Source organism: Eptesicus fuscus, chromosome 6 (assembly GCF_027574615.1).
Source record: "Eptesicus fuscus isolate TK198812 chromosome 6, DD_ASM_mEF_20220401, whole genome shotgun sequence".
Lineage (NCBI taxonomy): Eukaryota > Metazoa > Chordata > Mammalia > Chiroptera > Vespertilionidae > Eptesicus > Eptesicus fuscus.
Genome location: NC_072478.1, coordinates 60,325,021 through 60,338,302, shown reverse-complemented (window position 1 = coordinate 60,338,302; position 13,282 = coordinate 60,325,021). Strand labels below are relative to the sequence as shown.

General features: G+C 37.1%; 1 protein-coding gene across 1 annotated transcript in view; it reads right to left on the bottom strand.

Moving 5' to 3' along the window:
- Positions 1 to 13,282, bottom strand: part of SLC7A11 (solute carrier family 7 member 11) — a 74,040-nt gene that overhangs the window by 58,353 nt on the left and 2,405 nt on the right. The window contains exons 2-3 of the mRNA XM_008143555.3: positions 12,118 to 12,244; positions 8,967 to 9,082 (exon numbers count right to left, since the gene is read on the bottom strand). Of these exons, the coding sequence (XP_008141777.1) occupies positions 8,967 to 9,082; positions 12,118 to 12,244 (243 nt within the window). The remainder of the gene's footprint in view (positions 1 to 8,966; positions 9,083 to 12,117; positions 12,245 to 13,282) is intronic.

The following is a 13,282-nucleotide window of genomic DNA, read 5'->3' as shown; positions in this document are numbered from 1 at the left end:
GGCAGTGGATTTCAATGTTATGCTCTTTACAAAACTTTATGCTCAGAGTTAACCATCTCTTCCCACCAAAAAGCAACTCCATAGTTGCAGTTATTATCTATAAGCTTTATTTTTAAAAATGTATAGTCCTCCCAAACAAAAAGTGTATAAAGGTATTTCTCCACAGATAAAACAAAACACAAAATTCTTATTCAAATTGCAATAGGAAGCTTTCCTTATGTGCAGCAACGAGTTATCTTTTCATCTTCCGCTGCTGGACATAATCACTGACTCATTTCAGAATTTAAGAATCAGTACAAATGTTATCAACTTAATGGCCTAAATCCCTAAAAGAAGGTTGATTAAGGGACATTTTTTAATGGTTTGCTATGCAGGCATTTACAATCATGATGTAGTCAGATATTTATGATATGAAAGGGTGTTCATGATATAATACTGACCAATAGAGCAAGTGACAGAGATGGATAGACACATATAAACACACAAAGGCAGAAAGGAAATGAAAAAATCTAAAAAATCAAGTATCAAAACATTAACAGAAGGTATCTATGGATGTTAGAACACTAAATAATTTTCAATTTTTCTTATTTATTTTTCTGCATTATTTCAATAAATTTATAATGAACATGCAGCATTTTAAAGCAACAAATAAAGCAATTTTCATTTTTGAAAAAAATTCAAAGATGGAAAAACTAAGGGCTCCGTAGATTCCCCACAGAGGAGTCTCCTAATGAAGAAAGGCTTAAAGGAAGGATGATCAGAAAGGCTGGGCCTGGAATAAGCTACATGGGAGGTTAAGGGGAAGTTTTTATCTACATTTGAAGCTTAAAACTTGAAGAAACAGACACAGCATTAATGGCACAGTGCATTATTTTATCAGAGAAAGGATAAAAAATAAAATTATTTCTCTCCCCAATATAAAGCACTTATATATATAAAAAAAATACAATGCAACTCTGCTCTCATCTTTGTCATCCAGTGATTTCTTCTCCTGTTTCTATGCAAATGACTCTGTGATAAATGAATCATCATATGAAGGGGATTATTTTTTCAGTTAAAGAGATTCATTGGCCTGAATCTCTTTTCCCACCACCAACAAAAGAGCACTGTTTTCTTTTAAACAGAGCTCCTAAAACCAACCCCAAACACTATTTCTGGTAGCACTCCACAGTAGAAGAGAGCTGTTGCATAGAGAGGAAGGGAGAAAAAGGAGGAGAAGGAGAAAGGGAAAAAAGGAAGGAAAGAAGGGAGGGAGGGAGAAAGGTAGGGAGGGAGGGAGGGATAGAGGGAGGGAGGGAAGGAGAGAGAGAGGAAGAGGGAGGAAAGAAAAAAGAAAAGAGTAGGAAGGAAGAAAGGGAGGAGGAGAGGGAGGGAGGGATGAGGGAGAAAGAAGAAAGAGAAAGAGGCATTCTTATTTTTGGAAGCTCTATCTATATATTTGAGAAGACGAAGAGGGTTTGTTATTTTCATAAAGAATGTAAGTATTCAGTGCCTATTAAAAAAGAAAAAAGTATTTGGGATTTTCTTTTGTATTTTGTTAAGTCTTCTTAGAAAAATGGAAGACAAAATTAAACTGATATTACAAATTGATAATCTTACCTCACTTTGCTCTCAGACAGCTGAAATAAAAATTCTGGTTAAGACTGATTTCTCTCAAAGGTTTCTCAAAATGCTGCTTTACTTGAGCATCCAGACATTGCACTCATTATGTGGTACAGCTGGGGTGTGCCTCTGCCACCCTGAAGGATACAGCTGAACAAGGAACAAGGCGGCCGGTACAGAGGCGCAGTGAAGGTTCTCACTTGGCTGAAACTGCTGTTTCATCATGTGCCCTTACAGAGAAATTTAAGTCTATGATGCTGCTTATCCAACAGTATTGAAAAAGGATCTGGGATTCAGTAGAGCAAGAGCTTACTGAGTCTCTGAGACAAATAATACCTACTTTGTTTTTGATACACTACCCACAATGTAATAATCAAAGAAATCTGAGCAAGCTCTCTGGTCCTAGTTTTACTTTCATTGAATAATAATTGCTAATTTCATACATTAGGAACTATTTATATAAATTTGGGATGATGATGATGATGATGATGATGATGATGATGATGATAATGGTTACTATTATTGTGTTGCTTATCCTAAATGTTACCAAAATGAAAATTCAGTGACCTAGAGTTTTTTGGCACTTATTTATGATGCAGTCTCCTAAGACCTGAAATGCAGCCAGGAAAGCCATATGTGAAAATCCTGGAGATAAGAAATACATATTTGAAGGGAGCTGTATCTGAAGAGGATGTTTAGGGGAATGTTAAGGCCTGAGTCTGTGACTTAGAATGGCAAGTATGTCTTGCTGCACTTCTGTAATTCAAGTCTGCATTTGCTTTTGCAGAGTAAGATTACTGAGCCTGGATATATTGGGTTTTCCCTGGATTGGACTTCTGACTGCTTCATGTTACCCTGGTAAAACATATGAATGCTGTATGGATGTTGTATGGTTGAGCTAATGTGGATTGTGTCATTGTTTTCCTAACAGCTGCCTGGACTGCCTTTATCTCTTCGTTAGCATTTATTTCCTGGATGCACTAATTTCAGAGAAAATGTGTAGCAATAAATAAACAGAGTCTATATCTAGGGAACTTACTATTGGGAAAACAAGTTGTAAGCATTAAATCACGTGTAACTGTGTAGAAACTTCATTTCTTAATATGACCTTTTCTCCTTTCTTTCTTTGTTTTTGATTCTTACTGGCCGCATTGGGCATCCTGACTCACCTGCCCCCTTCTCTCTTACAGGGCCACTCCCTCAGTGGTTAAGCCTTCAGGACAAAGAAATTCTGATCAGCATCAAATAACCTGAGGAACAAAGCCTCCAGTTTGTTGACCCCAGAGATAGAGTTACAGTCCAAGTCAAATGAGGGATAACAGCTAAGCCTCAGTTGTGTTTCAGCTCCAGGTCCAGAAAAACAAAGTGGCAAAACTAGACAGAGATGCCATGGCTGACACCAGGACCAGATGCACTAATGACCCCCTACCCTAGCTCTGACCAATCAGTAGAGACCATGACGCGAACTCCCTTAGTCACCGTGATTAATGATCTTTCCCCATATAACCCATGCCCTGGAAGCCATGTGTTTGAGCATTAGCTTGCCCATCTCCAGGCGTAGGCCACTTCCTAAAAATAAACCCTTACTTTGCTACAAACTCCTGTTGGTGTCTTATTGGGCCTGGACGTGTGCAGGCAAAGAAACCGCTTTAGGCTGGCAACAAGTGTAAACTATTATTACATGGCAGACACAGTGCAAAGACTTTACATGGATATGTTAATCTTCGCCTCTCTATGATGTGGTTACCATCACTGGCCTTATTTTTCCGATGAGACTCAGGACATTAATGAACGTGCCTATGTTCACACAGGTAAGTGTGAAGAGAGGATTGGAGCCAAGGTAGGCTGCCTTTAGAGTCCTCACTTTTGCCACTAGTTCCTAGGTAACAAGGAGGAAGTAGCTCAAAGACATATATGATCTCACTAGAACACCTGGTTCTTCCAAACTCCTGGGGACTCCCCCTCTCTGCTAAAGTTCATGTTTGTCTTGGCTGGGATTTCAGGACACTTCAGGGACACACTGTATTGCTATCCTCCTGAATAAATGGTTGTTGTCTGCAGTACTTGTGTATTTAAATACTATGCATATCTACCTAAGACTTGTCTGTCTTGGTAATTTAGTTATGGTAGGAAAGGAATAAGTATAGCCAGACTTCAGAAGATGAAGCAAATTCACACCAAACTGTGCTATATTTGAAATGCTAGCACAGAACTGGTCCTAGATTTTCTTTCATGTAAGTTACTGATGCCAGGAAAATACAGATTTAAAAAAGAAAATACAGTAATGCGTTTGTAGAACTGGCTAATTTTTTCTCACAATGCCATCACATGTTATTTTTAATTGGTTTGCTTCCCCTAATAATTCTCACAGGTATGAGAGCTGAGCAGGGCTATCTACTCACCTACATAAACTCAAACTCACAGAGGTTGTGAGGGTTGGATCTGGGAGTAGATCTCACATTTTGAAAAACTATTTTTATTATATTATTCTTCCTTTAGAGTGTGTGCTTATTTAGGGTTTAGTTTCATGAGAGCAGAACAACAGACAAAATATCATTTTAAATATTCAACGTATGCATATTGTGGATGAAAGGGGCCATATGCTGACCTCACAAGCTCAGGGGAGGCCTGCATGGCAGTCTTGAAAACTCGGAGACCTAAAGGAACCACAAAAGATGGCCTGAAATTAAACTTCAACTAAAAGCAGTAATGGTGGGCAGTTACTTCCTAGGCCGGTATCTTCACTGACAAGGTCAACTTTTCCCTTAACTGAGCCTATCTGTGTTTTTGCATCTAAGATAACATACTCTTGAAATGTCTGGGTAACTTGGAACTTCCCTTTTTCTGGAGCCCCTGGGGCACAACCTAATATGCTGGGCGACAGGACAGATACCACAAATTCCTTCATTATCATGTTAATTGTTCCTGCACCCACCTAAGTATGTGTCCATCATTTTACTTTTTATCCAATCCCAGGGGTTTCCCCACTTTGCTTTCTCCTGCCTCTCTAGTCTATCACCAATGGATTTCATGTAACTCACCTACATCCCTTTCCTTTAACTGGAATGTATAAATACAGATGTAACCCGCCATTCTCAGGAGCATTATTTCAATTCATTGAGGTTCTGCTTCCCGGAATATGTCCACAGTTTGGCTCAAATAAACTCACAAAAATTCTTTACAGGTTTCACTTTTGTGTGTGTGTGTGTGTGGTTTTTTTTTTTGTGTGTTTTTTTTTTTTTTACGTTAACATTACCAATGCTTCTTGAAACTACAAAAAGAGTGAAAATTCATGGAGTTCTACCGAAGGTAAAGGGAATAATGTCAGTATTGGGATAGAGGGGAATGCCAAACATGAATATAAGATTTCCCAGTTACACTTCCATGTGACTCATGTTTACCCCAATGGAGAGGACTTTGAACAAACACAGCTTTTCATCCTTATTAATTTGACAGAAATGAAGTAGAGCCCAGATGCTCCTGTATTTACCATAGGGTTACATCCAGATAAATCCTTTGTGAGATGAAAAATTCTAAGTGGAAAATGCATTTAACATACCCAACTTTCTGAACATCATAACTTAGCCAAGCCTACTTAAATATGCTCAGAATATAGTAAGAAATTATTAAAATCAAAATTTGAAGTATGGGTTCTACTGAGTAATGTTAATGTAAAAAAACATTGAAACCTGTAAAGAATTTTTGTGAGTTTATTTGAGCCAAACTGTCAACATATGCCAGGAAGCAGAACCTCAATGAATAAAAAGTAAAATGATAAAAAGTAAAATGATGGACACATACTTAGGTGGGTGGATGAACAATTAACATGATAAATGAAGGAATTTGTGGTATCTGTCCTGGCACCCAGCACATTGGATTGTGCCCCAGGGGCTCCAGAAAAAGGGAAGTTACAAGTTACCCAGACATTTCAAGGGTATGTTATCATAGATGCAAAAGGACAGATAGGCTCAGTTAAAGTAAAGGTTGACCTTGTCAGTGAAGATACCGGCCTAGGAAGTAACTGCCCACCATAACTGCGTTTAGTTAAAGTTTAATTTCAGACCATCCTTTGTGGTTCCTTTAGGTCTCTGCAAGCCTGCCATGCAGGCCTTCCCTGAGCTTGTCAGGTTAGCATGTGGTCCCTTTCATCCACAGTGTGAATCATTACCACATCATCATAAAGTCTAAAAATCCATAAATCTCCCTGGCTGGTTTAGCTCCGTGGATAGAGCACTGGCTTGTAGACTGAAGGGTCCCAGGTTCAATTCAGGTCAAGGGCACATGCCTGGGTTGTGGGCTCGATCCCCGGTTGGGAACGTGCAGGAGGCAGCCTATTAATGATTCTCTCTCATCATTGATATTTCTATATCTCTATCCCTCTCCCTACCTCTCTGAAATCAATAAAAATATATGTTAAAAAATAAAAATCATATGTCGAACCACTGTAAGTCAGGGACCTCTGTACTTTTTAAAGGGGGATGAGGAGTAAATTAGCATTTAGTAACTCTCCATCCTCACCCCACTCTCATTTCTTAAATGGTTGGCTAACATTTCAAAAAACTTGAAATTCATTTTTTTCTGTGAATGGATTATAACACAACCCTTCAGGTTTGCTCTTCTATATTGAACTACCACAAATGATTTCCTCCCCCAGGGAATATAAGAAGCAGTTCATACAATTAAACTCTACTTTCTACCTCTCACTAACCTTCCACCCCACCCCTAGCAGGCAGAAAGTCACCTATCTTAACTTTGAATAATGCAGACTGTGAGAAATTTGCCCCCAGGTGAATTTCTCCTTCTCTATTGCCATCTCCAGTTCCTGTTGCTCCATGAAAGCTAAATTCTTCCGAAAGGGAGTTTGACTTTCCCAATTAGCCACTGACTTACATTACCTCCCACTGAGTCATAAGAATATCCATTTGATTTTTTTCCTCTCTTTTAGTGCTTCTTATTATAGGAACACATTTCCTCAAAATTTCAAGCTTACAAAAGAACATCAGAATTTGTAAACTAATGTTATAACTAATAGCAGAAATAAAAGGGAATGTCTAGCTTCATCCAAGATTTACTGACTCTGTTAACTATTCGGTCACCAATCTCTACTACATAAAGAAGTTTTGCAAACCATAACATATTTAGTTATCCTTACATATAATGGCTTTAAAATTTTGATTTGAACGGTTACCATTAACTTGTCTAAAATTCAAATTTTCCCTTAAAATTGTTTAATAGAATTTGGGTAAATAAGAAAATAGTCACCTAGACTTCCCAAAATAGTAATGTATTAACCATTGTCCAGTTTACTTCCAGGCCAAAATGGGAAATATTTGTGGATTTGTAAATGTTTACATAGAATGTATTCAAAGTTTGCTGGTTATGGTTTTTAATTAGTAACTTCTATTGGCAATTTATAGAGCCCTCAAAAACACTACCCCTACCTTTCTCTTTTCAAATGTAATAATTGCAGTATGATTCTGCCTCAGTCAATCCAGGGACAAGAATAGAATGGACACAACATTTAGTGTGTCCCATAGTGGAATACCAGATTTATCAAGAATTTTCTCTGAGCAATTCTGCTAAAGGCCTTCAACATTTGACATAGCTTCATCTTTCTACAGCCATTCAAGAAAAATAATCTTTTCACAGGTATTTTACCAATAATACTGACACCTTAAGTGGTTTAATATTTAGGCCCAAATCACAAAACTAAGAAATTGTGACATGAAGTTTCAATTCCAGGTTGCTGGCCTCAAAAGCCTGAGCTATAACCACTACCACATTTTTATGTGTAATTCCCCTTTCCGGATAACTAAACGCTCACCTCTGTGCTATCAAATGTGCATCGTCCTCATCCTCTTCATTGTTCCATTGAAATACCTGAGCTACACATAACTAAAAATTCTGAGTATGTAAATCAGTTATATCTGTGTAGCTTTCTATTTCTCAGTAATTTAAATAATTAAATGTTGATTCTTAAAATAGTTTGACTCAATTAGCATCTAGAATTAAGTTATCGTTTCTAGTAAGAGTCAAAGATTGGAAAGCTACACCCTTCTAAAAACTTAGTCATACTTGGCTTTTATATCACTTATGTAATTTTGTACAAAATCCTCTTTTTTATTTGTTTTTATAAATTTTCTACTATCTGTGCTCATTGACAAAAATGAACAAGTTACTAATTTGGAGATTGTAAAGAAAACTCCTAGCTGAGAAATGCTACTAATAATCAAATATAAAAAGAAAACTCATCATGATTACCAATGGGCAGTTAAACTCATAACACTGAGAGTGACAGCTGCTAACACCATAAAATGTATGAACACAACATACACACCCAACACATATACATCACTCCATGAGGAAATTTGAGTTATAATTCATCATGTTTTATCACTGAGGAAGGAGAATTTCTAATGTTAAAAATCCATAAAATAATTGGATTTTCCCCCTGCTGGCATGGCTCAGTGACTGAATGTTGACCTAAGAATCAGGAGTTCATGGTTCAATTTCCAGTCAGGGCACATGCCCGTGTTGCGGACTCTATCCCCAATGTGGGATGTGCAGGAGGCAGCCAATCAATGATTCTCTCATCACTGATGTTTCTATCTCTCTCTCCCTTCCTTTCTGAAATCAATAAAATATATATTTTAAAAATAATAATAATTTGGTTTTCATCTGTAATTGTTTTCCTCCCCCACCCTCCATGTAATCCAATTTCTATTTTACCAACAAGATGGTTTTTCTTTGCCTTTTAAATGATTAGCTATCCTTGCTATTGGGCCAATGGAAAACTGACATCTAATCTAATAATAGACAAATATGCAAATTGATCGCACCTTCGCTACACCCAAGCCACGCCCACCAGCCAAGCCGCACCCACCAACCAATCAGGACGAGTATGCAAATTACCCCAACAAAGATGGCAGCTAATTTGCATATCAAGACAGTGTCGAAAGAAGCCAAGAGCTGCAGAAGGGAGTAAAGCGTCGAAGAAGCAAGCAAGCCGGGGGGGGGGGGGGGGGGGGGGGGGCGGGGAGAAGGGAGGAGCGAAGTCAGGGCAGGGGGCGAACGGAAAAGCAGGCGGGCTGGAGAAGGCGGGGCGGGCGACAAGGGTGGAGCGGAGGCGGGGTAGAGTGCAGCAGGAAATCCTATTGCAGGATTTTTCCTGCAACGGGAACGCTAGTGTAATATAATGAGGTATCTCTCCAAATACTATTCTTTTCCAACACAAATTTGGCAAGGAACTATAAGCAAAAAAAGAACATGATGTGGGAAGAAGGTTCGACCATGCAAAAAATCTGAAGAAACTATCTCCAATCATTTTTGTTTTTGTTTTTCATATTCATACCTATCATACTCACTTAAGCCCACAGCCGTAATGAGCTGAACTGCAAGTTCAGGAATTTCACAATGAATAAAAAATGGTTCCAGAACGTAGCGTCCAAATGCCAGAGATATCACAGCAGTGCTTGCAGGGCTAGAAAACATATATATTTAGGTTACTACAGAAAAAAAATAGCATCTTCAATAAACTTTTTCTGCTATGAGGTATTTTTATTCAGCACATGGAACATGTTAAATATGAGAGTCTATAATTTTCAGAATTCCATATTTGATTAGGTTGTCACTAACATTTCAAATGAAATTTTGTCAATAACTTTGGTGGACAGTTTTTAAACGTCCCATTTCTTTGTGAGCAAGGCTCTTTTCCCCTTAAAAGTCTAGTTTATTATTTGAGATCCTGACAGAGCTGAGCTTCACCAAAAGCAGTCTTCTTTCTCACTAAGCCACAGAAAGAATGTGTTAACAGTGCATATCTAATGGGATGGGGCATGATCAGGAAAATGAACACAAAAGTCAATAAAAAATTAGTAAGTGTTTATTGCAAATATATGTCTATATCCTTGACACTATTATTATTTTTCCAGTACATACAAAAATTTGAAGAGTCAATGATTATTCTTAATTCCATAATTCCATTCAAATATTTAGATTCAAAGTATAAGCTGAAAGATAGAAATACTCTTGTAATTTTACACAAGTGAGAAAATTTGTGTGAAATAAGAAAATGAAATATGTGTATGGTATATAGCAAAATAGGTAACAAGCCTTTTCATTTTTAATTCTTCAAATATTTCTCATAAAATTATACATGTCTTAAAATTATACTGTGTATCCAAAGAATATATATATATATATATTCATTCTTTGGATATACAGACAAGCCATGGAGTTATCTAATCCCTTCCAGCTTCTCCTCTTTCCTGTGGTCGCCCAACACCCACGCCTAGTCCCTAGACTGTCAGACAACCAATCACCACTATATGTTCTAACCGTGGCCTGCTGGTACCAGACAGCACTACAACTTTGACATCCTTCTTTTCCTGGAGACCCCCTTCCTCCTCCAAAACAGGACTATTTTTCCTGTTTTCCATCATTTATAAATCTTTCGATGTGTAAATTAAAATCTGACCATGTCATTTTAGTGCTTTCAAAGCATGCTCTGGATATGCAAAAATCCTTCATTTCCGGGCTCCAGCTAGAGTAAACTTTCCCTTTTTTCTTCAGTTTGCTTCTTCCCACTCTGAAGGATCCACGTACCCTTTGCCTGGAGCCCCTGCAACTCTTTGACAACTTTTCATACCTCAGATCTAGTTCAATCTTCCTCCAAACCTCTGATTATGTGAGATCTCCCTGGTATACTCTCTTAGTGAACCCCTTGGTTTCCTTTTCACAGTGCTTATCATAGTAGCAACTTTACATTCACTTATGTGATTTCTTGATTGATAACTATTTCCCTCACTGACCCTGAGCTCCATGCATATAAAACTGTGTCCATCTTAATCACTATTTTATCCCCCGTGTTCAGGATAATGTCTATCATGTAATAGAAACTCAATAAATATTGAATATAGTATAATGAATGTGTGAATTCAAACTAATGGCCCCTGCTTTGTACTGATGTGTGATATTTCTTTCCTTTAAACCTATGTTTTATAGATAATTACAGGCAATTTTAACAGGGAACCAGAACACAGACTTCTAAAATATTAAGTACTAGTAAGTTCAATGTCAAAGGAAAAGCAGAGACTGCATGTTTCACAAGAATTAGAGAAGAAAGACCGTCAACTAGGGTGAACAGGAAATTAACTACGAAAAAGACGGAATTTAAGTTGACCTTTGAGGAGTAAGATTTAGATCATCAGGAACGAGTGGAAGGCACATTCTGGGAAAATCTCAGATTTTAGAAAAAATGATGTAGAATTGTTTAAAATGAGAACAGACTTATCAAAGAAGTAAATTCCACTCTGAAGATCTTTGTTTAAAAAGAGACTCCTAGGATTATAAAAATCAAGATCAGTGTTAAATCAATGCTTATAAATCAGTGCTGTCTTTGCCCTTTAGATGAGATAAAAGCTCATGAGCTCTCAGGTGTGTATTACTGGTAAGTTTACAAGAAGAACAAGTTTTCCTAGTTATTTCTGTTAAACTCTGTGATCAGAATGTGCAGGTCATGTTTTCTGAAAGCAATTAAACTTAAGGAATTGGGATACTTTAAATGACATCATGTTTCCCATGAAGTTGTAAGGAACTTTCTAGTCAGGGTGACTTAGCACAACTGGGCTTGATTCTAAACCAAGAGTCTCAGGAAGAGGAACACATTGCTACAAGAGTAAAATCAAAAAAGATTTTCGCAACTGTAGGCTACTGATTTGTTTAACGTGAGGATGTGAGTCATTTATGTCAAGTACAGTCTTATTTCTTTGTAAAGCATTAAACTTGGTAACACGCTAAGTTGTGAAGAAGCACAGAACGTTCCTAGTCACAAAAACTGAGGAAAGTGAAATGTCTTAGTGGTATAATCCACAAGAATGACAACTCCAGTTTCTAGCCTAGGGCTCCATTTTGTCCGGCCTGTCAAAAGGTGTGATTTATCAAGCTGGATTTTTTGTTAATCCTCACCTGAGGATATTTTTCCATTGATTGTTAGAGAGATTGGAAGAGAAGGGAGACACATAGAGAGAGAAATGTCGATGTGAGAAAGACACATCAATTTGTTGCCTCCTACATGGCCCCAATCAGGATTGAGCCTTCAACTGGGGTATGTGACCTTGACTAGAATCGAACCCGGGACCCTTCAGTCTGTGGGCTAACGCTCCATCCACTGAGCCAAACTGACTAGGGCTATCCAGGTGGATTTTGATGCTTCAAGTCCTTTCAGGTTAACATCTTTCCTAAAATGTCATAAGGAATAATTGAAGATTAGAGAAAAGTAGCTGCTAAAAAGTATGGCATGGTTGGCAAACTACTGCCTGTGGCAAAACTGCATTTAAAACATTAATTGAGAAAGGTATTTCACCACAGACTTTGTGTCCTGAAGTAGACATCTTTACAGCATAGTCACATGGCATGCATGTTTTAATTAGTTTAAAATAATCATGGTAATTCAAAGAAGGGTGTAATGAATAGGTTTATTTTTCCTTAAATTTTTTTTCCTACTTATGCACTTACCGGATTATGAGCAGTTCCACCCAAACTCGTACAAAAGCTGGTAATGGGCCAAAGACTTCCAGAATATATGTGTAATGACCACCAGATTTCTTTATACTTGTTCCCAATTCAGCATAGGACATGGCTCCTGTGAAATATTTATAATAAACAGGTACAAAGATACATATCACCAAGTCATTCTGCAGTACAGTTAAAACAACAATGTTTATATTGCATGGAATATTATTACATCCTTTGGTATAAATGACATCCTATTTCAAAACAAATAACGGTCATCTAATTGCTAAAGAGCCACCAATTCTTCTTGTAACTTCCTTAAATTTGACATCTAGTTCATTCTGTTCGAACAGTGTAAATTTACTTGAAATGGTAAAGACAAACTTCTAAAACAATATCATATTATTAAGAATTTTGAATCACAAACCTGGGAACAAAGGAAAAAGAGATAGATGCCAATAATAGTAACTTATTTTTAGAGCATAACTTCACACTAAGATATTATCCCAAACTGACCTCATGCTATTGAAAATCCTTTTAACAAATATTTCTGTGCTATATCAAAATAAAGAAGATTTATCTAGCCCGGGCCCAGTAGCTCAGTTGGTTAGAACATCATCCCGATATGCCAAGGTAGTGAGTTTGATCCAAGGTCAAGGCACAAACAAGAATCAACCAATGAATGCATAAATAAGTGGAACAACAAATTAATTTCTCTCTCTCTCTTTCTTATCAGTAAATAATAAAAGAAGATTTATCTGTTTTTCAGAAAAGTATGAATTCTAGGTCTTGAAAAGCTTTAATTATTTTGTAGGATATGTTTTGCGTGCAACAAAATGAATTTCATTCAGATATTCTATTTCTGGAAAACATTTTCCTGGATGTTTTAAAAGTATATACTTCTGGGTGGTTGAAACAACATGCTTTTGAAAAAGAGATGCTATAAGTTATATTTATTACATTTGATAAAATTCATTGTGAACCAAATTTTAACATTTAGCAATACAATTCACATGGACTTAAGTAATGTAACCTCCCAAAATTTTAGTTTCATGTTTTGTGTATCAATGAGATAATAGGTGCCAAGGACATTACTGGGCCTCACACCTGGAATAAGTACCTCTTGAAAAACAGCTATATCCATTAATTTGCACAATTACTTATCAAG